The sequence below is a fragment of the Macaca fascicularis genome, chromosome 17 (genome assembly GCF_037993035.2).
Source record: "Macaca fascicularis isolate 582-1 chromosome 17, T2T-MFA8v1.1".
NCBI classification, from domain to species: domain Eukaryota; kingdom Metazoa; phylum Chordata; class Mammalia; order Primates; family Cercopithecidae; genus Macaca; species Macaca fascicularis.
Window position 1 is genome coordinate 28,588,544 of NC_088391.1, and position 27,115 is coordinate 28,615,658.

The 27,115-nt window shown below is 38.5% G+C and overlaps 2 protein-coding genes and 1 non-coding gene across 28 annotated transcripts in view; 1 reads left to right on the top strand and 2 right to left on the bottom strand.

The window, feature by feature from the left end:
• CAB39L (calcium binding protein 39 like) overlaps positions 1-16,536 on the bottom strand; it is a 136,467-nt gene extending 119,931 nt beyond the window's left edge. For 3 of the 12 annotated variants that reach the window (XM_074022048.1, XM_065533252.1, XM_065533255.1), the window contains exons 1-3: positions 16,483-16,536; positions 1,872-1,994; positions 737-809 (exon numbers count right to left, since the gene is read on the bottom strand). The gene's annotated coding sequence lies outside the window, so the exon portion shown is untranslated. Of the gene's footprint in view, positions 1-736; positions 813-1,871; positions 1,995-11,395; positions 11,530-16,482 lie in introns of those variants that run through there. The other 9 variants (XM_065533258.1, XM_015439284.3, XM_065533254.1 and 6 more) reach the window with 4 other exon arrangements.
• LOC123569945 (U6 spliceosomal RNA) lies at positions 13,277-13,382 on the bottom strand. The gene has a single exon (XR_006693817.2). It is a non-coding gene; the product is annotated as a U6 spliceosomal RNA (small nuclear RNA).
• Positions 16,537-16,720: 184 nt separating the features above from the next.
• The window catches only part of SETDB2 (SET domain bifurcated histone lysine methyltransferase 2), a 54,650-nt gene continuing 44,255 nt past the window's right edge, over positions 16,721-27,115 (top strand). For 10 of the 15 annotated variants that reach the window (XR_012426957.1, XR_012426958.1, XM_074022034.1 and 7 more), the window contains exons 1-3: positions 16,771-16,969; positions 17,232-17,361; positions 22,320-22,677. Coding sequence is in view for 6 of the 15 variants with exons in the window: in XM_005585853.4 (XP_005585910.3) it covers positions 22,662-22,677 (16 nt within the window). In the remaining 9 variants the exon portion in view is untranslated. Of the gene's footprint in view, positions 16,749-16,770; positions 17,362-22,319; positions 22,678-27,115 lie in introns of those variants that run through there. The other 5 variants (XR_012426959.1, XM_074022035.1, XM_074022036.1 and 2 more) reach the window with 2 other exon arrangements.

Below are 27,115 nucleotides of genomic sequence, written 5' to 3' on the forward strand. Positions count from 1 at the left end.
TTTTAGAATTTTGACTACAATTATTTGACGACTGCATTGATAGTACATTCCCCCATGGAATTCCTCCAAGGACGATTTTTTATTGTTTTTACCAGGTACCTGAGAGTATTACAGACTGAGGTCCAATTTAAATTAAAATCCTCCACTTGTGGAGTTTTACAAACTATAAAAATGGTGTAAATTAAGGCCCCAAATTCAAGTGAATGTGAGCTGATAACCAAGAATTATTAGGGAAGATTGTAAGTCTACCCAGAACTGAGTATCTTTGCAAGATGGTCTCTGATCAGGCTTCTTACCTTTATATGGGACCCAGGGATCTTTTTCTCTAGTCCTCATCCTGCTCCTTACACAAAGCTTCTATGCCAACAGAAATCCATGGATGCCCCCAAAGTATTCAGTGACTTCAGCACCTGCTTATCTCACAGGATATATTATACTTGTTTTATTTCTAGCCCCAGAAAGTTCCCCTTATTTTCTTAATGGGCTCATCCATTCATGTAAAAGGATATTTTTTATACTGAATCTAGTACCTCACATGGTTGGTGGAGGGAGGAATTCAGGCTCTCTAGTCTATCATACTGCTACAAAATCAGTCTACCATTTCTGCAACTGCTTTATAAAATTTAAATACAATATTATATTTATTCCTGATAAATTTTATTTTGGGATGTTGAGTATAGTCTACAGGTCTGTCAAGAGCACTTAAAATCTTGATTGAGTCATCATAGTAGCTTACCTTAGAAGTTGTATATCATTTGCAAATTTGTTTGAACCTTCTTAGCCTTCACCAAAGTCACTGATCACCACAGCTTCTGACAAAAAGAAAAGCTTTAAAATTAATTTGTAAAATCTTTATAGCAAATCCAACATATTTTCTTATTGCTCTCAGTTATATATTAAAATTCGTTACAAATTAAATTTCCATTACAAATTACAAACACAAATTAAAACTCTCAGTTACAAATTAAATTTCCATCATAATCAAATAACTGATACATCAAATTAAAACAGGTAAATTTTCATATCCCAATAACTTCAAGTGGCAGACCTTTCAAACAGTAGTATTGAACTGAATGAAAAATATATTTATCATCAAGGGAAACCAGTAGAAGTATAAAGCATTGGCTTGGGTAAAGGGGGCTCTAGTACCTCTGAAATCTCCAACAGCCCCCACCTTCAAAAGGAAGAAACATAATTTATTTAAACTAGTATCTTAAAGGTTGGTGTTTACAAAAAGGCTGTGCGAAGGCTTTCCTGACTGAAGGATACTTTCTTCCCCTTAGATATTCAGTAAAATTTTAGCTCTTTCATATTTCTATTGTTTCTTTTTTCTTTTTTTTTTTTTTTTGAGGCGGAGTCTCGCTCTGTCGCCCAGGCTGGAGTGCAGTGGCGCGATCTCGGCTCACTGCAAGCTCCGCCTCCCGGGTTCCCGCCATTCTCCTGCCTCAGCCTCCCGAGTAGCTGGGACTACAGGCGCCGCCACCACGCCCGGCTAATTTTTTTGTATTTTTAGTGGAGAGGGGGTTTCATTGTGTTAGCCAGGATGGTCTCGATCTCCTGACCTCGTGATCCGCCCGTCTCGGCCTCCCAAAGTGCTGGGATTACAGGCTTGAGCCACTTTCTATTGTTTCATAGCACAAAACATAGAAGGGCACTGAAGGGTCATAACGGGAAGCTTTGATAGGTTTCTTGCTTTTAACAACATCATGAAAACCCATACCTGTTAGATTTTTTTCTTTTCTACTTCACCACTTTTAGTTCACACCTTTACCAATTTCAGTCAGCAACGGCAATTTCTGTAAAATCTATCTTCATCACAAGAATGTGTATGTGTGTGCTTGTTTCCCCATCAGAAATAAAAGAAAACTTACACTTCTCTCCTTTAGCGCATTGCTCTTGCATGAAGAATGAATAAACCACTGATTTGGGGTTTGCATCTTTACATTCTGAGCAGCAACTTAGAATGCTTTGCTCCAGGATATTTGATGGATATCCTGCAATAATGTAGGAAAAACAGCACAGGCTTTGGAGTCACATCAATCTGGGTTTAAATCTCAATCTTCTGCTTAGTAACTGGCTAATCTGAAGCAAATTTTTAATCTCTCTGAACCTAGTGGGAAAATAAGATGGGTCTCAATGTATAGCTGCCAAGAAACAAATGATATAGCATCTATACAGTGTCAGCAAAGTGCCCACCATATAACACAAACTCTATTATGTTAGCTTTCCTATGTAATTTTATGCTTCATTTTCACTTTACTCAGTCAAAGGAATTTCCAGACTAAATTTTAAGTTATAGCCTTGATAAATTTTATGGTATTGTCCAACAATTATCAACATTTTAGGCCAGGTGTACTGGCTCACTCCTGTAATCCCAGCACTTTGGGAGGCCGAGGCAGGAGGATTGAGCCCGGGAGTTTGGGACCAACCTGACCAATATAGTGAGACCTCATCTCTACAAAAATAAAATTTTAAAAAAATTTTAAAAATGAAAACATTTTTCAACACTTAATGCTTTCAAAATAGCAGTGCATCAATACTACTACTACTGAATATATCCCACCAAGAAAGTACATTTCAAAATCTATGTTATAGAGTCACTAGAATTTGTTCCTTTTTGTGTGTGGTTATGTCACCAAAATGTGATACAGTCTTGTAAACTTATTTCAGTTCCTTTTCAGATTTTTCTTTCATTCTACCTTTTTATTTAATCCCACTTTTGAATATGTACACATACATGATGATTTAGGGTTAAAACTACAGAAACAACTTCTATTTAGAGAAATCTCTCTTCTGTTGTTGGCACCTTTACCCTGTTCCTTCCTCCTGTGGATAGATTCCATACTTTCCAATGCCTTTGTTTTTTCCACTTCCTAATGTATTCTACAGATCATTCTCTATTGGTATATAGAGACTTTCTCCCTTCTTTTTTATGACCTCTATGGAAAGAGGATGACTTGGAAGGGGCACCATCTACTTGGAGACTGTTGCACTGTCTGGATACACCTCAGTTTATGCCATCAGTTCTCTATTAAGGGGCATTTTGGTTATGTCCGATCTTTTGCAAATGCAAGTAATATGCTGCTGTGACTAACCTCCCTTTCACTATTCTCTCCCACGCAGTTTATGCTTATGTATCCTTACCAGCAATGTATCGAAGTGCCTATTTCCCCACAGTCTACAGGGCATATTGTGTAACTTTTGGATTTTGTTGAGAAACACTTTAGCATAGCTTTAATTTGTATTTTTCTTTGTATGACTGAAGGTGGAATATCTTTTATTTTATTTTATTTTATTTTTGAGACGAAGTCTTGCTGTGTTGCCCAGGCTAGAGTGCAGTGGCACAATCTGGGCTCACTGCAGCCTCCGCCTCCCAGGTTCAAGCAATTCTCCTCCCTCAGCCTCCCCAGTAGCTGGGATTATAGGTGCTCACCACTATGCCCAGCTAATTTTTGTATTTTTAGTAGAGGTGGGGTTTCACCATGTTGGCCAGGCTGGTCTCGAACTCCTGACCTCAAGGGATCTGCCCGCCTTGGCCTCCCAAAGTGCTAGGGTTACAGGTGTGAGCCACCACACCCAGTCTGGAACATCTTTTATATGTCTGTCATGTGCATTTCTTTTTCATATCTTTGACCCATTTTCCTACTGGGTTGATGGTCTTATTTGCCTGGAATTTTAGGAAGTTGTTTTCACCAAGGAGGTTAGTTCTTTGTGATATAAGTCCAAATATTTTTCTCCGTTTTGTTGCTTGCCTTTTGACTTTGCTCATGGCATTTTTCACCATTTAAATACTTTTTTATTAATATAGTAGGATTTACCATGGTTTTTTTTTTTTTTAAGAATGAGTCATAGGTATAAAATCCTTGGTTTACACCTTCATAGACTTTAAATTTGTTGTTCCATGGCTGTTTTGCTTTGTATGTTGCTGTTTAGAAGTCTGTTGCTAACCTCTCCTTTCTGTCTGGAAGCCCAGAGGAATTTTTCTTCATCATTTTGAAAGTCCAGTTGTTTTACTAGGACATGACTTGGAACTGACCATTCTGGATCAATTTTCCCAGTACACAATGAGCCTTTTCAACATGTAGATTGGAGTCATCTCTGATTTCCAGAATGTTTTCATGGATTGAAGCTTAACTATTAGCTTTGCTATTGTTTTTATCTTCTTAGGAACTCTACTTTTACTTATCTTCTATATTAATCACTTTCTATTACTTTTTAACCTTTCTTCATTTAATTTTCACTCTCTTAGTTGTTTGCATACCTTTTCTCAGTGCTTCTTATATTCAGTCCAATCTTTTCTATGTACTTTGGAATTTAGCTACATTTTTTTCTTTATGATTTTTTTTTTTTTTTTTTTTTGAGACAGGAGTCTCTCTATATTGCCCAGGCTGGCCTCAAACTCCTGGGCTCAAGCCTCTCAAACAGCTGGAACTACAGGCAGGCACCACTGCATCTGGCTTTAACTTCATTTTAAAAGCCGATTTTTCTTCTGATGCATTTTATTTTCCGGGTTCAGTAAATTCACTTTTCATATCTTCCTCTTTTTGTCCATTTGTTTTGCAGTTTTGAATTTGGATTTGAGACTTTTTATCTCTACAGATGCTAGTTTAAGGATATTTTAAATTCTTGTGCTGTAGTTTTGTGCTGTAGTTTTCTTTAGTGCTATAGTTGGATGTTTCGGGAAGACTTTTCATCAACTAAAATTTGTTAAAAACTTTTTTTCTTATTTTTTGTAGAGACTAGGTCTCATTATACTGTCCAGGCTGGACTCAAACTCCTGGGCTCAAGTGATCCACCCACCTTGGCCTCTCAAAGGGTTGGGATTACAGCCATGAGCCACTGTGTCCGGCCCAGTTGAAATGTTTTGACTATCGTTTTGTTTTCTAGCTAACTTTATATAGATGTTGCCTGCCATCTTCTGTTCATCTTGAAGTATTTTATTTTCCCTAAACCAGATATAGTTGTGTACAGGCAAAAGCAAGGAATTTAGATAACTTAACTGGATTTTTTAGTCAATAGTACCTAATAAAGTTTTTTTTTGTTTGTTTTTAATTAATGACTCCTTTTTGGGTGGGAGAAATGATTATCTATTTTCTATTATGTTTCACCAAGATTCTTAATTTCTACTACCTCTTCTCTTTATCACCAAGGCTCCAGGTAGATGGTGATCCTTCCAAGGCACCCTCTTTCCTTTCCCCAGAAGCAGTACTTTCCCGAGACTGCCTCTTTGGTCTCATTTTCTTTCAAGTCTCTTATTTCGTCTAATGGATCTCACACCTCTTCTCACTTCTCTATTCAGGGTGGGGCTTTCTCTTTCTCAGAATTAGCTGTATTCCGCTATCCCCTAGGTCCCACAACCTCTCCTCATTTTTAGTCTCCACCTCACTCGCCACTTCTCCATGGATTCTGCTAGACTGCAGTGTTGATTTCCCTGCATGCCCACAGACATTTTGCTAGCTATTAATGTATGCTTACATATCAATAAATTTGTATGGCTTTTCTCTTGTTAATCTACTGTTAGTTTAGTTCAGCCAACTCAGTTATCAAACCTTCAAAAGGGAAATTTAAGCCTCCCTGCAAATTGCTGGTTATTATTATTTTTTTATTTTTATTTTTTTTTCTGAGACGGAGTCTCACTCTGTCGCCCAGGCTGGAGTACAGTGGCCGGATCTCAGCTCACTGCAAGCTCCGCCTCCCAGGTTCACGCCATTCTCCTGCCTCAGCCTCCCGAGTAGCTGGGACTACAGGCGCCCGCCACCTCGCCCGGCTAATTTTTTTGTATTTTTTAGTAGAGACGGGGTTTCACTGTGCTAGCCAGGATGGTCTCGATCTCCTGACCTCGTGATCCGCCCGTCTCGGCCTCCCAAAGTGCTGGGATTACAGGCGTGAGCCACCGCGCCCAGCCCATTATTTAATATTATTATTACTTTGACACAGGGTCTCACTCTGTTGCCCATGCTGGAGTGCAGTGGTGCAATCACAGCTCACTGTAGCCCTGACCTCCTGGGCTCAAGAGATCCTCCGACCTCTCAGCCTGCTAAGTACCTGGGACTACAGGTGTGTGCCACTATGCCCAGCTATTTTTTTTTATTTTTTATTTTTTTTAAGAGATGAGGTCTCACCATTTTGCCCAGGCTGGTCTCAAACTTCTGGGCTCAAGCAATCTTCCTGCCTTGGCCCCGCAAAGTGCTGTGATTACAGGCATTAGCCACCATGCCCAGCTGGTATTATTTTTATTAGTGTTCTACCTTGCACTTCTGAGTATGTTTAAGCTTCTACCTGTCAGTTTCAAGGGCTATCTTTTTGCTCCCAGCTAATTCCTAAGAGGCAAACAACTTTATTCTACTTCTCATTCACCCTCCTCTTTTCCTCCCATTTTTTTTTGTGGGTTATTTCTACAATGTCAGACCATGTAATATTTACATACTATTTTATCATCATTATCCCCACTTTTTAATCTTGATGCTACACACAAAATATATTCAATTTGCTCATCACCAGATCTTATGTTGAAGATTTTCCAATCATTTCTTGGTTGTCTGAAATCTGTTCTCTAGTATACCCTTCAGAAGGATTCATGGGAACAATTATAGCCATTTTCCTTGAACTATTTCATATTCATAAATGTTTGTCAATGCCCTGATTTCTTGAAGGGTAGTTTGGTGAGATAGGAATTATTTTATTTCTTTGAATAAATACTTTCTTAATATCTGACATAAAATGTTGCCACCAAAAATCCAATCTGATTTTCTTTGCAAGTGATCTGCTTTTTATTTCCCCCATCAATGTAAAAAGGGTTTATTTTTCAAAATTCAGCAATTTTACAGGACCACATCTCAACGTTAACTGTTGTGGGTTAATTTCTCCAGGTTTACAGGGTGGCTTTCAACATATGTTACATTTAAACCTACTTTAATGTTAAGCGTTCTTGAATTACAGTCCTAATAGCTGTTCTGGTCCATTGCTTTGGCTTACTTTATGTGTAAAATAAGTAACATAAAATTTACTGTTTTAAAGTATTCAATAAGTGGCATTAAGTATATTCAGTGTTACATAAACATCACCACAATCCTTTGGCTTACATTTGGGGAACTCCATTTATATTTATTCTGGCTCTCTTTGCCAGTCTTGTCACCTCTTGACTCCTTTTAAAAAATCTTTTTATTTTCTTCATTTTTCTATTTTTCTTATTGTACTTTCTGCGATGTATATGCTCTCTTGGTTTCTTTCTAATGTAATTACCATTTTAAACTGTCTCCTTTTTCTTAGTCTTTTATTGAATTTTGTCTGCTCTCATTGCACCTCCTTCTATGGTCTAGCCATTTCACTTTTTTTTTTTTTTCCCCTGAAAACATGGAAAAGGGTGAATTTTATTTACTTTTTTATAATTTCAAGTTTTCTTTTAGATTTGGGGGTACACGTGCAGGTTTGTTACATGGGTATAGTGTGTAATGATGAAGTCTGGAGTATGACTGATCCTGTCATCCAGGTACTGGGCATTGTACTAAACAGTTAGTTTTTCAACCCTTATTGCATTCCTTCCCTGCATAGTATTCCATGGTTTATATGTAACCAATCCATCCCTGATGGACACACAGGTTGATTCCACATCTTTGCTATTGTGACTAGCACTATGATGAACATATGAGTGCATGTATCTTTTTGGTAGAACAATTTCTTTTGGATATACACCCAATAATGGGATTGCTGGTCAAATGGTAGTTCTGAGTTCTTTGAGAAACCTTCAAACTGATTTCCACAGTGGCTGAACTAATTTACAATGCCACCAACCGTGTGTAAGTGTTCGTTTTTCTCTGCAGCCTTGCCCACATATGTTGTTTTTTGACTTTTTAATAACAGCCATTCTGACTGGTGTGAGATGATGTCTCATTATGGTTTTGATTTGCATTTCTCTGGTGATTAGTGATGTGGAAATTTTTTTATCTGTTTATTGGCTACTTGTTCTTTTGAGAAGTATCTGTTGATGTCTTTTGACCACTTTTTAATGGGGTTTCTTTTTTTGCTTGTTAACTTCCTTATAGATTCTGGATATTAGACCTTAGTCAGATGCATAGTTTGCAAACATTTTCTCCTATTCTATAGGCTATCTGTTTGCTCTGTTAATAGTTTCTTTTACTGTGCAGAAGCTCTTTAGTTTAATTAGGTCCTACTTGTCAACTTTTGTTTTTGTTGCAATTGCTTTTGAGGACTTAGTCATAAATTCTTTCCCAAGGCTGATGCCCAGAATGTTTCCTAGATTTTTTTCCTAGGATTCTTACAGTTTGAGTTCTTACATTTAAATCTTTAATATATCTTGAATTGATTTTTGTATGTGGTGTAGGGTAGAAGTCCAGTTTTAGTCTTCCATGCATGGCTAGCCAGTTTTCCCAGTACCATTTATTGAATAGGAAGTTCTTTCTCCGTTGCTTCCTTTTGTCAATTTTGTTGACAATCAGATGGCTGTGGGTGTACAGCTCTATTTCTGGGTTCTCTATTCTGCTCCATTGGCCTATATGTCTGTTTTTGTACCAGTACCATGCTGTTTCGGTTACTGTAGCCTCAAAGTATAGTTTGAAACAATCTACACATTCAACAGCACTGAATGTGTAGATTGTTTTGGGCAGTATGGCGATTTTAATGATATTGATTCTTCCAATCTATGAACATGGAGAGTTTTTCCATTTCTTTGTGTCATCAATGATTTCTTTCAGCAGTGTCTTGTAGTTCTTGTAGAGTTCTTTCACCTCCTTGGTTAGAGGTATTCCTAGGCAGAGAGAGTGTGTGTGTGTGTGTGTGTGTGTGTGTGTGTGTGTGTGTGTGTGTGTGTATGGCTATCATAAACAGGATTGCATTCTTGATTTGGCTCTCAGCTCCAACATTATTGGTGTAGAAATGCTACCAATTTTTGCACAGAGTTTGTATCCTGAAACTTACTGAAGTTATCAGTTCCAAGAGCCTTTGGTGGAGTCTTTAGGGTTTTCCAGGTATACAATCAGATCATCAGCGAAGATAGTCTGACTTCTTTTCCTATGCAGATGCCTTTTGTTTCTCTTGCCTGATTGCTCTGGCTAGAACTTCCTACCTATCTCATGTCTGAGCTATTCTTATTTCTGATTTATGTGGTTCTTTCAAAGATTTCATCTTTTACTTAAATTCTCTTAGCTTATTCTGAAATATTTAGATTGTCATTTTCATCTGCTTTGTGGCCACATTTTTGGGGTATGTTTTCATAATCTCATGTAATGTTTTATGGCTTATTTTGATGATTTTCTTATAATAATTTAGTATATATATTCCATTTTCCCATATATTTATATAACTATATACTAAAAGGAGGTTCCAGGCTAGGTACAGTGGCTTATGCCTATAATGCTAGCACTTCGGGAAGCCAAGGCAGGAGGATCACTTGAGTCCAGGAGTTTGAGACCAGCCTGGGTAACATAGAGAGATGCCATGTCTACAAAAAATTAGCCACGCATGGTGGCACGTATCTATAGTGTCAGCTACTCTTTAGGCTGAGGAGGGAGGTTCACTTGAGCCTGGCAGGTCAAGGCTATAGCAAGCTGTGATCATGCCACTGTATTCCAACCTGGGAAACATAGCAAGATCCCATCTCTAAAGAAAATAAAAAGGAGGTTCCTATGTTACTGTATGGACATGCTGGAGTTTAAAAAAAAAATCTATTTCTTAGTGGAATCTGGTTGTTTCCAGTTTTGGCCAATTACAAATAAAATTGCTATAAATATTTGCAGAGCAGCCAATATAGGTTTTCATTTCACTTTTCATCACCGAAGCACAATCATCAAAGGGGAAATCAAAACCACAATGAGATACCCCTCCATACCTCATATAAAGGCTAAAAATTTTAACTGATAATGCCAAGTGCTGACAAGGATGAAAAACTACTGGAACTCTCTTATCTTGCTGGTAGATTTCAATCTAGAGTGGGCTTGCTAGATCATGTGATAAGGATACGTTTAATTTTATAACAAACTGTCAAATTGTCTTCTAGGTTGCTGTACTATTCGCAGTCTCACCAGCAAGACTAAGGTTTCTCCTTGTTTTGCATCCTTGCCAGGAAATGTATTGTTTGTTTTGACATTCTGAGTAACAGGTTGTGTACTAGTATCTCACTGTGGTTTTAATTTGCATTTTTCCAATGATGGTGGTTTTAATTTGCATTTTCCCAATGACTATTCTATACTTTTTTCATTTAACACAAAATGGTAACCACTTTCCTATGTCATTCAGTAGCCTATGCCACTACCCTTTGAAAATGTTCCTTTTAAAAGACTGAAAAATATAATGATGGGATGTGTCATAATTTATAAAACCATTCTTCTACCATGAGATATTTGTTATTTCCAATTTTTCACTAGTACAAAATTACACTGTGATTATAAAGCTTTGATTCTATCTCTACTTCCTTACAAGTTTCTTAGAAAAGGTCAAAAGGTATATGAACTTTTGTTTCTTGATGCATTTTGACAAACTGCTTTCTAAAAAAGTTATACAAGTGTAGTTTTGTACAGTGACTAAGGATTTCTATCTCCCTATATCATATACTATATTATTTTATAGAGGTTTAAGAAATAATTTCATTATTTCTTTAATTACAATTGTTTTTCATGCAAGCCATTTGTTCTTGTTATCATAAGCTTATTTATGTAGTTTGTTCATTTTCTATCAGGGTATTGGTGTTTTCATTTGTTGATTTGTAAGAGATGAGCACATTCTCCAAAGGTATAGATTACACTTTTCACGTAAAGCCTAATAGGCCTACTCTGGCAGCTTCTCACTCCATTCTTTATTCAACTTGAAATATACTTCAAATGAGCAAACATTTATCAAATGTCAACTGCATACAAAACACTGTTAGACTCCAGAAGTGCTGCCTCCCAAGGAGTTATTTTGCTTCTCACATTATAAAATATGCATACATTAAGAATTCGAGTACAGCAAACCCTTGAACAACAATGGGGATGAGAGGTACACTCCCTACCCCATGCAGTCTCCTGCTCCCCCTATAACTAACAGCCTACTGTTGACTAGAAACCTTACTGATAACATAAAGAATCTATTAACACATTTTGCATTTTGCAAAATATAGAACATTTTCCCATCTGCAGGTGTAGCCGCAGCTTCATGAATTTTCTTTCTTCTTCCTCTTTTTTTTTTTTTTTTTTTTTACAACGATCCTTATGTTGGATTCATTTATCTTGAAATGGCAGGCAAAAGCAGCTTCAGACCTTAATCTACAGTACATATGAAGCACTTAAACTGTTTCTTTTAATGTCATGACTTTTCTCTGCTTCCTGCAGGGACTTCCAGCATCACTAGAGGTACTTTGTATGGGTCCCATGGTGTTATTCAAGGTTTATGGTATTGCACTAACCATGAAAAATATGTGAGAACTGCAAGATCACTTTACACTGCCATGCACAATTTACTGGAGTGATGAGCTGCTCACATGGAGATGATCAGCATCGCAGGGCTTTTCAAGCAGATACTCACAGCACTTCACTTCACTACAATAGCAACCAGAGAGACCTACAAAATTATTGCGGTAGTACAGTAAGTACCACAGTCATTTACCATGACTGCAGTCATTTATGCAGTTATGGTTTAATACTGCATCCTTACACTTTACATTTCTCTCCACTACTAATGGTGCCAAGTACAACCTGCATTTGTGTAAGTTTTGGTAAATTTTAATTTTTTTATAAGAGATTTGTGTATATTTTATGGTAGTAAATAAAATACACCAATATCTACATATATTTTATGCATTCATGTCTTTTTCTTAATTTTTTCAATATTTCCAAGCTACGTGGCTCATGTGTGAGTTTTTTCAAACTGTCACAAATCTCCAAAAAAAATTTCCAACATATTTATTGAAAAAATGTTGTGTATAAGAGGACCCAAATAGGTAAAACCCATGCTGTTCAAGGGTCAACTGTACAGAGTAAAAAAAGATTGTGATTGAATGAAATCTGTCTATATTTCAAGGAGGCGGCCAGGTGCAGTGGCTCGTGCCTGTAATTCCAGCACGTTGGGAGACGGAGGTGGGAGGATCACTTGAGCCCAAGAGATCAAGACCAGCCCAACACAGGGAGACCCTGTCTCTACAAAAAAAAAAAAAAATTTTCATTGGCTGAGCATGGTGGCACATATCTGTGGTCCCAGCTACTAGGGAGGCTGAGGTGGGAAGATCGCTTGAGCCCAGGAAGTCAAAGCTGCAGTGAGCCAAGATCGCATCACTGCACTCCAACCTAAGTGACAGGGAGACTTTGCCTCAAAAACAAACAAACAAAAAGGAGGAAGCTGTTGATCTAAGCACCAATTACTTTCGAAAGAATGTGGTCTGGACACAGTGGCTCATGCCTGTAATCCCAGCACTTTGGGAGATTGGGTGGATCACTTGAGGCCAGGAGTTCGAGACCAGCCTGGCCAACATGGTGAAACCCGTCTCTACTAAAAATACAAAGATTAGCCGGGCATGGTGGTGGGTGACTGTAACCCATTTACTCAGGAGGCTGAGGCAGAAGAATTGCTTGAACCCAGGAGGCAGAGGGTGCAGTGAGCTGTGATCGCACCGTTGCACTCCAGCCTGGGCAACAGAGCGAGACCACGTTTCAAAAAAACAAAAAAAAGTGATTTTTGGCTGCGGGAACCATTTCTACAGAGAGAAATGCAAAGTACAAAGTAGGCCCCAGGACTGCAAGTAACAATATAGGCCACAAGCACAGTATTTGAAAGGCACAAGTTACCCTCCTCTCTCCGCAATAGAACTGTCAGGAACCTGAAAGAACAATTAAAAGCTCATGAAATCCTAACAGCAGTAATATAACTGTTACTTAAAAATTTTCCTGTGACAATGTAAAAATGACCTTTAAAAAATTAAGGCAGTGAAATAAAATCCTACTCCTACTACCACTTGCAAATATTGTGTCCCCTACCATAACACATTTTACCCTTCAATTTAAGCATGTACTATATAACAGTAGGATGTGAAGCAGTCATCTTGGTCCTCAAGATACAGCTGCATTAAGAATGGCAAAGCAATATGCTAGGGGCGTGGGCCCCTGACAACTGTGTGTAGGAAAGCCACCTGATCAGCTCATATTTTTCCATTGGAAAAAATTGTATTAAGGCCACAATTATTTTTAAATTTCTCCATCACAGTAGCCAAACCTCTATCTTAAGTAACAGAAATTCCAAACTGAGGAGTGTGGGCTTTGTGAATAATACAATGTCATATAAAATGTTTGGTTTTTTAAATACAGAATGCTTTGCAAATTTGCATGTAATCTTTGCAGAGGAGCCATGCTAATCTTCTCTGTATAGTTCCAATTTTAGTGTATGTGCTGCTAAGGGAGCACTAAGATTTTTTTTTTTATTTCCTGGCTTCTAGAAATGAAAAAATGTTTTTTATTTTAAAACTTTTTTTTTTTTGAGACAGAGTCTAGTTCTGTGTGCAGTGGCACAATCATGGCTCCCTGCAGTCTCAACCTCCTGGGCTCAGGTGATCCTACCTCAGCCTCCCAAGAAGCTGGGACTGCAGGCACATGCCTCCATGCCTGGCTAACCTTTTGTATTTTTGGTAAAGACAGCATTTTACCACGGTGCCCAGCTGGTCTCTATCTCCGGGGCCCAAGCAATCCCCCAGCCTCGGCCTCCAAACTGCAAGGATTACAAGTGTGAGCCACCACGCCTGGCCTAAAATGTTTTTTTAAAAAAGAAAAATAGAAGCTAAATTAAGGCAGTGACCGTGAGAGTAGAAAGATGAAAAGGAAAGGCATTTTGGAGACTGAAGCTACCCAGCTGGACAAAAGAAAAAGGTAAGGATTTGAAGTTTTAAATCTTAACCACATAGAAGATGCCTGTACCTACTTTGGGAGGCCGAGGTGGGCAGATCACTTGAGGTCAGGAGTTCGAGACCAACCTGGCCAACATGGTGAAACCCTGTCTACACTAAAAACACAAAAATTAGCTGAGTGTGGTGGCACACACCTGTGGTCCCAGCTACAGGCACAAGAATCACTTGAACCTAGGAGGCAGAGGTTGCAGTGAGCTGAGATCACACCACTGCATACTCTAGCATGGACAACAGAGCAAGACTCTGTCTCCAGAAAAAAAAAAAAAAAAAAAAAAAAGATTTTATGTGCCTTCAAGAAAACAATGGCAAATAGAGCATTATCACTTGAGGACTCACCTTAGTTATCTAAATTTTCTGCCTTTAAAATTTTTTTGTAAAGACCAAGGATTACGAACCTATCCTTAACATTATTTGTATGTTTAAACTGGATACAATAATACATTTAATCCAAATTGAAAGTCAAGTGTTCCAGGAAGCAGATTCAACAATTATTTTTCAATTAGGCTAAAAAAAAAAAGGTATATCCATACCTCCCAATTACTGCATTCTTTTACTGACTCATTGAACAATTATATTATCTAATATATGCAGTGAATGAGATACCAATGTTTCAGCATTTGTATCTAAATGCTAAACAGCATTGTTATTTAGTACTGACCTCCTACTGTTATTGATGTTTCTTACCCAGGATCTTTCAGCTGATCTTGATAACTTTTCCTGACATGTACTTTAGCTACCAAATCAACACCACTTTATCGATACCTGAATTCTTGCAACTTAGGTTTTATAAGGTTCTTCAATAAAAAAAGGAATTAAAAATGTGTTTTATATTTATTTTGAGTTGGGATCTCACTCTATTGCCCAGGCTGAGTGCAGTGGTTGGCTCCCTGCAGCTTCAAACTCTCATCTCTGCCTCCTCAGTAGCTAGGACAACAGGCACATGACACCATACCCAGCTATTTTTTGGCTTTTATTGTAGACATGGGTCTCGCTGTTCCCCAGGCTGGTCTCGAACCCCTGGCCTTAAGGAATCCTCCCTCCTTAGCCTCCTAAAGCACTGGGATTACAGGCGTTAAGCCATGGAGCCCTGCCCAAAATGAATTTTAAATTCATCAGTTAGGCCCAGTGCAGTGGCTCACACCTGTAATCCCAGCACTTTGGGAGGCTGAGGCGGGCAGATCGCCTAAGGTCAGGAGTTCAAGACCAGCCTGGCCAACATGGTGAAACCCCATCTCTACTAAAAATACAAAAATTAGCTGGGCAGGGTGGCTGGTGTCTGTAGTCCCAGCTACTCAAGAGGTTGAAGCAGGAGAATCGCTTGAACCAGGGAGGGAGAGGTTGCAGTGAGCCAAGATTGCACCATTACACTTTGCACTCCAGCCTGGGCGACAAAAACAAACAAACAAATATCAATTATTTTGCTGTTTGTTTTGTTGTTTGGTATTCCTGATGGGAGATGTCTTTACCATGTATTGTTGATTCGGTTGTTCATCAGTTAATGCTGAATAACTGAAATCTAAGCTCAAGGCAATAATATATTGGCTTTCTTTTCATGCAAGTCAAACTGCTAAAATCTACCACAAAATATTAGCCTTTCATCAGCTTGCTCTTCAGATCCAACACATTTTCCCCTCAAATGAAAGACAATGCATGCCGTCCATTACAATGCTAAAAAAAAAAAAAAAAAAAAAAAAAAAAGGGAGGAAGGAAAACGAGGTTAAGTCCTGTCTTCTTCCTCCCACCCAGAAAGAGCTCAGAAATTAAGGTGCTTTCCCTAACAAAGCTTCCTCCTGCTCCATGAAGTGACCAAGCACGTCATGGCAGACCCAGAGATTTATAATATATCGTTATCGCGGAAATCAAGATTTGACAAAATTCTTCCTTCACGTCCCGTTTCCGCCAAGACCACCACTTTCTAGCTTAAAATGAAGGGAAAAAAAAAAAAAAAAAAAAAGACAGCTGTAGGAATGCTTGAATGCCCGCTAAAGAACAATCTTGCCCAAACGCAAAACTTGACCCCCACTATTACCAAAGGATGGTCTCAAAGAGTAACCCTCGCGAAGAGCAAACAGTTTAGCAGCCGCTCCCTCGAAAATGACGGAAGAGGAGGTCTCTTTTGAACCTGAGAATAGTAGTGAGGCACTCCCCTTCCATTACTAGCTTTGCTTCTTTCTCAATCAGGCAGTTCATCAGCTAGCCTCCTTTGTCAAAGGGGGTTGATGGCCAGAATCTTTGTGAGACAAAGATTACTAAAGAGCTCCCCGGAACCAAGGCGTGAATGTTAAGGCATCAAAGACACCGCCCAGCCCCCACAACGACCAACAAACCAAAACCTGGGATCCCTACTATTACCACCACCACAACCACCACCACAACTACCACCACCACCACTCCTCGCTCTCTCTAGCCAGGGATGAGACTCAGGCCCAGGAAGGAAACCCATCCTCTCCGCAAGTGAGAAGGCGCTGGGTCTCCTCCCTTAGGCCTCTCCTCTACCCCAGTGTTCTCTCTGGACCCCTCCACTACGGCGAGACGCTATATAAGTTTTCAACCCCCAAGAAGCCCAGTCCCAGCCACACACAAGATGGCAGCCCCACACCTACCGGAGGAAACAGCTGCGCCACCACTCCAGTGATGCCGGCCTCTCGACTACGAGTAACTCCATTGGCCCAGCGAGAGAGCGCGAGACAAGCCGAGAGCGCTAGCAGCCAATCGAGAGGCGGCGCGCTCGGGCGCCACTGCGGTGCCAGCGGTAAGCGCGCCGAGTCTCTGAGGCGTGAACCAGTAGGGAGTGCGACCAATCAATGGGCTCCAGGCTGGGTGGTGGGACGGCCGGCGTCCGACTCCTCCCATGTAGTGATCGCTTTAGGTGGGTCGGCCTGGTCCCCGGCGGAGGTTCCGCCGTGCCTTATCCCGGGTGGAGGCGAGGCGGGACTGTTGTGGTTGAGATGAAGGCTAGTAAATGGTGAAGTACTTCCCGGCCAGAGGGCACCTGCGCTCGGGAGGTCTGGGCGGCTTGGCGTCAGAGGAGAGTCCCACCCGCGGAGGAACCCAGCCTCGCCAACGGAGCTGGCAGAGATCACTCCCCAGGTCAGGCGGGCAGCGTAGAAAACGCAGTGGAGCCAGGTGAAACCGAGGCACCGCGGTGGGTGACCCCCGACAGTTCCTCTAGCCGGGCGGTTCGGAGGACCTGACAACGCCGCGGAGCCCTCGGCCGCCCGAACAGGGACTGGACCCTAGCCCTTGCAGCCTCCCTTCTCCTGGCACCCAAGTACAGTCCTGGCTGCAGAAGGGGCCGCGGGCGCATTGAATTCTCAACCTCCATTTCATTCAGCCTGTCTGTCTGTCTCAGGGTGCAGCCTTTATGAGGTGATTCCTAAGCTGCTGGGAACGTGAGGCTGTCAAAGGGGCGGCAGGAAATGGACAGCAGTATAAAACCCAGAAGCAGAACTTGAAGGTTTAACCACTAGCCCATTTCACAGGTAAGATTACACGAGCCCTTAAATACAGCAAGTTCAGTCATTCATCCAAGATAACTGAGTTCAGATTAGATAGTAACACTTCTAACTCGCTATCAGCCGCAGCCCAATAAGTAATTAAGTAAGGAAAGATATGTAACTAACTGTGCTCTTTGGCATGTGGAAAGCTGCAGTGAGCTCTGTAAATATTAACGCATGAGGCCAAAGAGAGGAGTAACTTTGAAAAGGTCAAATGGAGTAACCAAAGCATAGGCTCTGAAACCATGCTGCTTGGTTCCTTATTTTGTGTCTGCCACTTATGGTATGACATGCCTTAGCTTCCTCATCAGCAAACGAGCTGCCAATGTAACCCACATGACTGTTAGGGGGATTAAATAAGAACACGTGAAATACTTAGAAGCGTGACTAACCCGTGGTTCTGTCGTTATAATTAAAACGTAAGGAGCCGATAGGAAATGGTCAGTGTGTTTTTAAGGCCTATTTTTAGAAACGAAGAGGGACCATACATTGAAGCAAAGCAGACTGGCTTAGTTATTATGCCAAAATGAAAAAGAAGGGGAAAAAAGTTTTTTAAGCCCATTTACTCTCTGAAATATTAACACCAGTTGTCTCTGGATGATGGGATGGTGTTTAAATTTTCTCTTTCATACTTTATTGTATTTTGCAGATTTTCTCCAGGAAACATGTTTCACTTTTGCGCGTTCAGTTGTTTTCAAATTTTCAGGTGTGAACGCTGCTGAGAGCTGCTTAAAAACAAAGATACGGGCCGGCGCGGTTGCTCAGGCCTGTAATCCCCACACTTTGGGAGGTTGAGGCGGGCGGATCACCTCGGGTCAGGAGTTCAAGACCAGCCTGGCCAACATGGTGAAACCCCGTCTCTACTAAAAATACAAAAATTAGCCAGGCGTGTGGTGGCGGGCCCGTGTAATCCCAGCTACTCGGGAGGCTGAGGCAGGAGAATCGATTGAACCCGGGAGGCGGAGGCTGCATTGAGATCACGTCACTGCACCCCAGCCTGGGTGACAGAGCGAGACTCCGTCTCAAAAAAAACAAAGCTATGGCCATGCACGGTGGCTCACATCTGTAATCCCATCACTTTGGGAGGCCGGCGGGGCAGATCGCTTGAGTCCAGAATTCAGGACCAACCTGGGCAATATAATGAGACCTCATGTCTAAAAAAAAAGTAAAATAAAACTATTACTGAATGTGCTTAAGTGGAAGTATAAATTGGTAGAACCTTTCTGGAAGAGAGTTTGACAATATGCTATAAAAAGCTTTAAAATGAACAATTCCTTTTTGAACATTTATATATACTTAATTTTTAAAAATTAAGTACACTTTTATTACAAAATTGATACCTTGTAGATAAAGAGCACAATCCAGATTTTGACCTTGAGTTTTTTCTTGCCTGTCAAGGTTATATTTATCTCGTAGAAACAGTTGAGTAGCTTCCCGTATTTTTCCTGCTTGGAAGTTCCTATATAATAAAAATTCTCTGTTCTTTGAAAGTTTTGTAGAAGGAATGTTCCCTCACTCCTCTCCCTCCCTACTCCTGCTGGAGACTTTGGTACAGAGCTGTCAAGTGTTTTTTAATACTTACACCTTTTAATACTGTTACATATTCTATATAGGTGAATATATACGTTTGTATTTTTTTAGTGGAAAAATACCATACTACATCATTCTGTAGCTTTATTTCTTGACATTGGTTTTGCAGTCTGTACATGTTATTTATAGGTCATTATGTTATTTATGGATCGTTTCTTTTAGCTGCTGCATAGTGTATGACTCAATTGATCTGTTAATATAAAATATTTCTCTTTGTCTCTTTTACTGGTCTTTTTGTTAAATCCTATTTTGTTTGATGTGTGCTGTATAGCACATTTTATTGCCATTCTCTTGAGAACATTAGGTTTCCAGTTTTTTGCCATACAACAATGCTGCAAGGAAAATCTTTGTGTTTTCTTGTGCACATGTACTATTTGTTAAGGATATTATACGTAAAAGTGGAATTGCTTGGTTTTAAGCTGTGAGCTTTTTTAGTTTTAATAGGTCTTGCTAAATTTCCTCCAAAATACCTGTACTAAATTACACGTTCCACAGGTAGTTTATGAGAGTTAAGTTTGTCTACAGTTTCCTCCCACAAGAAGTATTTTCTGTTGGGTGCAGGGTTCTATACATTTTTTGGATTAAGCTTGTTAATTGTCATTTAAATCCTTTATACCCTGATTTTTTGCCCACTTTATCTGTCAGTTTCTTGATTTGTTACTTTCTTATCAAATTGTGGATATGTGCATTTTCCTTTTATTTAAATTTTGCTCTATATATTTCAGAGTGATGTTATTTGTACATAAAGGTTCATGAATATTAAATCTTACAGTGAATTGTTCTGTCAACATTGATTTTGAAAATATGATATTCAACTCTTATTTAATATGAATGTTTCTTCTTATAGTTGCAGATATGTCTTTTTCCAGTCTCTTCATTTTCAGCCTTGCTGTGACATTTTGTGTAACTTAAGTGGGTCTCTTATTTTAAAATATCATATCTAGGTTTTGCTTGCCATCCAATCTGAGAGTCTGTCCTTTAATAGATAATTCACCTTTATTGTGATTACTGACATATTTTGACCTTATTCTTGTCATTATTTAATATGCTTCTCTTTGTATCTTTTATACCTTATTTTTCCACTTGTTTTTTGAGACACAGTCTTGCTCTGTCACCCAGGCTGGAGTACAGTGGCGTGATTTTGGCTCACTGCAACCTCCACCTCCCGGGTTCAAGCACTTTTCCTCCCTCAGCCTCCCAAGTATCCCAGATTACAGGTGCGCATCACCACACCCTGCTAATTTTTGTATTTTTAGTAGAGATGGGATTTTGCCATGTTGGCCAGGCTGATCTCAAACTCTTGACCTCAGGTGACCTGCCCACCTCAGCCTCCCAAAGCGCTGGAATCACTTTTATTTTTAACTGAGGTTAGCCCCAAGTTTTCTTTGTTCAGTTTTTTTTTTTTAGTAGATTAACTTTACATTTCAACACAGTTCTTAAATTTATGTTTTCCTAACAAAGTGTACATTTAGTCAGTATCGATATGGCCCCTGTAAAAAGAATTTAGCATGCTTCTGCTTTGCTTTCTGTCATCTTGAAACAATCCCTTCCATCTCTCCTCCAAAAAAGAATATAGTCTCTCATTATATCTTTAAGAATTTTTGTTTTGTTATTAAATTCAGTTTATGTTTAACATTAATGTGTTTTACTCATTTATTTGCTCACTATTGCTGCTTATACCTCAGTGCTTTCTTGTAGGTTCATTTTTCATCATCAGATACTTATTTCTTTCACAGTCTCTGAGTGACTCTTTGAATGTCTGTAAATGTCTCTTTTTTCATCTTTAGTATGGAAAGATAGCTTGGCTGGATATAGAGTTCTGAGTTCATACTGACTTTTCTTTAACATTTTGCATCTGACATTTCTGATGAGAAATCTCATTACTAGTCTGATATACCTTCCTTTTAGATAGTCTACATTTTTCTGGAAACATCTAAGACTTTGTGGTTTTGATATTCTGAAGTTAGTCACAGTTTGTCTAGCGATGTGTATTAAGAATTTTATCCTGGTTGGTACTCAGTGGATTCAGTTTGCTTATGTGTTTTCCAGTTCTGAGAAATTCTTGGTCATTATTGCCTCCTCTCTCAGTTTTGTGCCTCCTCTTGTTTCTTTGCTCTGGGTTCTTGGTGAATTACTCAAATCAGTCTTCCAGCTTATTAACTGGCTCTTTATGTGAGTCTGTTCTGTCGTTCAGTCATCTATTGAGTTTATTTCAACAACTGTTTTTATATCCAAGATATCTAATTGACTTTTTTTCAAAATTGTATGTTATTTTGTGGATGAGATTTCCTTCTTTAGCTCAGTCTCTTTCATAGTGTAGCCTTCTTCAGATGTTTGAGGACTCTTAGTTGTGCATTCATCTCCTCTGAGAGGATTCCTGCCCATAGTTTTGCTGCTGTGATTGTGGTTGCCATCATCTCTATAGCTTCCCATCTGTTTCCTTTCCCCAGAAAGGCCTCACAGACTTGGCCCTTAGAGAGTTCCCTTTTTGTTTTCAGCATGGCTATATATATATTTTTTAAATCTCCTAATATTTCTATGGTTTGGTGTAGAAGTGGCGGAAGAATTTATTGTATCTTGGCTAACATCTTGAGAATTTAAATTGTTGATCTATTTTTGACCTGTTATTCTATGTCTAGATATGGTATCCTAGGGAAATTGCCAGAGATAGGTATAAAGTATATCTATTTTATCATTATTTATTATACTAAAAATTAATCTAAAAAAGGAAAACAATCTAAATAATGGAATATAGAGGTTTATATTACTAATCAGTATTTTATTAAAATTTAATTATTAAAATATTTAATGTACTATAATGTATGGGTTATTGACCAAAGTATGTTGTACAGCCAGTCGTATTAAAATATTAATGATGAAGGAAATGCAGGAAATGTTTTTAATGAAAGATTATAAAAAATTATATATACTGCAATCCAAATTTTGTTTTAAAACTACATTCTGAAATAATAACAATAATTGCCAGTATTCCTTGAATCTTTCATATGTCAGGCACTATTCTATGTAATTAAGTCTTGTCCTCAGAACAACCTGTGAGGTAGTTAGTATTATCCCCTTTTTAAAAGTTTTTATAAAAGACTTACAAAATGGAGATAGTTTAATTGTTAGTAATGTAAATACTAACAAATATATTAAATATGGGTGATAGGATTGGGTGGGCCTTCTCTAATATTTCTAATTTCGATACTTTACATATTTTTTCCAGATAACATGTTTTTTGTAATGGTTCATGCTGTTTTAGAAGATCAAGCTGTTATAGCAATATCTTATTTCCTTATATATATATATAGTCCTTTACAAATATGCACTGTTTTTTATTGTTTTCCTTACAGAATGTTTCATCCATTTGTGGACCAAAAGATGGAGTTGTTTTTTATTTTTACAAATATAATGTTAATGATCTGATACTACTACAGATATTCACGGGATGAAGATTCATGGACTTGTCTTTTGGTTGGACTGTCACTCATTTCTGAAAGTTTCTTCAGCCACAATTTCTATTTGAAAATTCAAGTACCAAAGGATATCAGGTTTAGAATGGTATAATGATGTATTCTGTCTGAGGACTGCAAATTTCATAGAGACCACAGTTGGATTCCAGTGATACTCTCCAATCAAAGTGATTTGATAAACCTAATTTTGAAGCATTTTATATTTATAAACGACATCAAGAAATGGGAGAAAAAAATGGTAGGTTGAAGAACACATTGTTACTCTTTAAAAGTATATAGACAACGTAAGCTGATGTGGAATTGTCAAGGTTTTGCATTGCAAGGAACTTTTCTAAATTAGAGGGAATTAAGGGTTTATTCTCATATAGCCACCAATTTTGACTGTCTTTATCATTAATTGTGAAAAAAATTGACTGTTTTTTGAAAACCTTTTTTTTCTTCTTTTTTTTTTGAGATGGAGTCTCGCTCTGTCACCCAGCCTGTAGTGCAGTGGCGCAATCTCGGCTCACTGCAACCTCTGCCTCCCAGGATCAAGTGATTCTCCTGCCTCCACCTCCTGAGTAGCTGGGATTACAGGTGCATGCCACCATGCCTAGCTAATTTTTTCTATTTTTAGTAGAGACGGGGTTTCACCATTTTGGTCAGGCTGCTCTCGAACTCCTGACCTCATGATCCGCCTGCCTTGGCCTCCCAAAGTGCTAGGAGTACAGGCGTGAGCCAGATATACTTTTAGTGTTACAGAAAAATTAAGAGGATTGCAGAGTTTCAGTAACCTAGTACCCAGGTCTGTGATTAACATTTTACATTTGGATGCTACATTTGTTACAATTAATGAACCAATATTGGCACATTATTATTAACTGAAGTCCATAGTGTATTCACCTTAGTTTTTACCTAATGTCTTTTTCCATTCCAAGATCCCATCCAGGACACCACATTACATTTACTTGTCGTGTCTGCTTAGGCTCCTCCTAGCTATGATAGTTTGTCAGACTTTTCTTGTTTTTGATTTTTTGGGGATTTTGTATCCGAATATTTTATAAGATGCCCCTCTGTTGGAATTATTGTCTGATATTTTTCCATAATTTGACTGGAGTTATGGGTTTTGGGGAGTGTGATCTCAGAGGTAAAATGTCATTTTCATCACATCATATCAAGAGAACGTGCTGTCAGCATGATTTCTCAGAGTTGATATTGAGCTTGATTAACGGAGCTTGAGCTGGCTAACGTAGGTGGTGTTCTCAAATTTCTCCACTGTAAAGTTGCTCTTTTTCTCCTGTTCCCTGCTATACTCTTTAGAAATAAATCACTATAGGCAGCCCACACTTAAGGAGTGGGGATTTTTGCCCTCCCTCCTTAAGTGTGGAATATCTACATTAATTATATTTGGAATATTTCTGCAGGGGAGATTTATCTCTATCTCTTCTTCCCCATTTATTTATTCAGTTAATCATTTATATCAGCATGGACTCATGGCTATTTATTTTATACTTTGAGTTACAAGTCAGTACTACTTTATTTATTTTGTTTTTCAAACTGTCCCTGGTTAGGCTATTGGGAGCTCTTTTAGTTGGCTCTTTTTTGTTGTTTTTTTTTAGATGAAGTCTCACTCTGTTGCCCAGGCTCGTGTGCAGTGGCGCCAATCTTGGCTCACTGCAACCTGTGCTTCCCGGGTTCAAACAGTTCTCTTGCCTCAGCCTCCTGAGTAGCTGGGATTACAGGTGTGTGCCACCACGCCCAGCTAATTTTTGTATTTTTAGTAGAGACAGGGTTTCACCATATTGGCCAGGCTGGTCTCGAACTCCTACCTCAAGTGATCCACCCGCCTCAGCCTCCCAAAGCACTGCAATTACAGGCGTGAACCACCACGCCTTGCTCGGTTGGCTCTTGTTTCCCTTTGATATACCCTCATCAGTGTAGGTATTTTTTATTTGTCTTTGTTTTATAGCACTTCCTTAATTTTTTTTGGCACTCAAAGATTGCTCTAGATTCATCTTGTGTATTTCTTGCCCATCTTAGAGTCAGCCATTTCTTGAATAACCTGTCGATATTTTTATCGGAAAAAGGTATTAGAAACCAAGATCTAGATGATAGGTGTGTTTATTGTTACTGGAGTGTCCTTGTTTATAGGCCCTTTCAGCTGGCAGAGCAAGGAAGTGTGTGTGTATATATATATATACACACACACACACTCTAACATATATACATAGCTCATGGCTATAAATATTTCTATATGTAACTGTTTGTATCTGCCTTAAGCTAAACATGAAATTATGCTGATGTTTCCAACTCTGTTACCACATGAATCATTCTAGTCTCCTCTCCTTATCTGTATGCTCCCACTCCAGTAGTAAAAAACTTAGTTCCCATCACCCACCATCCATTTACTTAATCGTTCAGTTCCAGTATACATACCTTGGCTAGGCACCATGGCTTATGCCTATAATCCCAGCACTTTGAAAGGCTGAGGCCAGGAGTTAGACCAGCCTGGTAAACATGGCAAAATCCTGTCTCTACTAAAAAAAAAAAAATAATAGTAATACTAAGTGGCACACGCCTATGTATAATCCGAGCTATTCCAGAGGCTGAAACATGACGATTGCTTGAACCCAGGAGGCAGACGTTGCGGTGAGCTGAGATCATGCCACCGTATTCCAGACTGGGTGACAGAGCAAGACTATCTTAAAAAAAAAAAAAAAAGAATTTTAACCCATCCTCAGGTGGGAAAATACTTTATCAACTAGAGTACAGTAAGTAAGTATGTGCAGTTACTTTTGCCTTTATTTTTACAGACTCCACTCATTTCCAAGGTTACTTAGATCAATACCTTTTCCACCCAGCCCTTGGTGAAGTTGTTTATATGTTTGTAATACAGTTAGATTCTCTTCATAGTCTGCATTCCTTATTGAGATCTGTGACATCCTAAATGATTTTTAAAATTTGTGTACGTTAAAGTTCATTGTTTACTCTTTAAAATTCTGTGGGTTTTTACAACTGCGTAATATCGTACATCTATAATTATAGTATCATACTCAATAGTTTGAGTGCCTTTAACATAGTTGTAATGTGTGGATTGTTATGCAGATCATAGTACTGATTTCACCAGGCTGTGATCTAAGCCAGTGGTTCTCAATTTTTTTTTGGTCTCAGGATGACTTTATACTCTTTAGAGTATTTAAAACCCCAAAGAGCTTTTGTTTATGTGGGTAACATGTGTTGATACTTACTATAATAGAAATTGAAACTGAAAAGTTTCAAAAAATATTGTCTCATTTTTAAAAAATAATAAATCCAGCATGTTGAAAATATAAATAAAAACTATTTTCTAAAGCAAAAATATTAGTGAGAAGGATAACATTGTCTTACATTGTTAGAAATATCTTTAATAACTGGCTTGTTAGATTCTCATATCTGCTTCTACATTCAGTCTACTGTGACACTTCCTTTGGTTAAAATGAATAAAAGACAAGCTTCACACAGACAAGAAGCTGAAGAAGGAAGAGTATTTTAATAGCCTTTCATCTAATTGTGGATATTTTTCTTTGTTGACTCTGAAACTTAACAGGTAGTCATTCCTTAAAGGTTACTTGCAGTGTGGAATCTGACGTATCATTGAGTTTTTTTACACTGTTACATTAAAATCCATTGGTCTGTCTTGCACTTTGAGTAGGTCTTTTACCATGTTTGATTTTACATCATGTATTGACTACTTGTAAAATATTGGTTCAGGGAATTATGCAGATCTTCCAAATGTTGACACATTTAATCATATAATTTTAAAATCACATTTGTTATTATTGCTACTGATCTCATTTTAAAAGTGGTTAACTCTTCAGAAACTTTCAGGTTTGCCATGGCAGATACAGGGTTTTCAAAATTCTCATTTTCGTCCTGTAGCTTGAATTTTATCATTAGCAACAAATATTGTTAGTTTTGTCCTTCAAGTGATAGGCTGACTTTGCTCATATGCCAGACACCCAAGTCTTGAAAACTGTAGTTTTATCAGTGGTTCTTTTAAGTAAAAATGGTTTTCATTTAAAAACAAAAAACAAAAAAACAGGTAGTTTAGCTTATAAGTTAAACAATCCCACTAGTATTTTTTCTTGAGACAGCCGTTATACTATAATGGCTATGCAAATGATTGTAATCATTTATGTTGTTTCATTAAAGATATACTTAGATGAAATTGGTGGTGAAGATCACAATGACTTACTGATAGTTTGATGCCACTACCTTGATTCATGCTGAGACACTAGCAATTTTACTCACAAGTGCCTTTGTACTATCAGATGATGTCAATACAATAAAAACAGCAAATGTCCTAATACTATTTTTTAAATAGTTTGTCCTTGTTTATTCTCTGAAATAATTTGGGTAGTCCTAGGGGTCCACAGACCACATTTTGCTAATCACAGGCTCAAAGATACCTTAGAGTTCCTCTAGACCAATACCCTAAAGCCTGTTCCTATATATGTTTCTGTGTACTGAGGTCATTAGTAATGTATTTGGTAAGTATTTCATAAATACTTGTCTAGCAAATGATTCAGATCAGTATTATTCATGATCATTGTCTGTTTACAAAGACTGTCTAAAGTGAGATTGGTAGACGTACTATAACTATACCATTTACTTGGCTTCCTTCATGACAAGGCTGCTACACTTCTTGCCTCATGGTT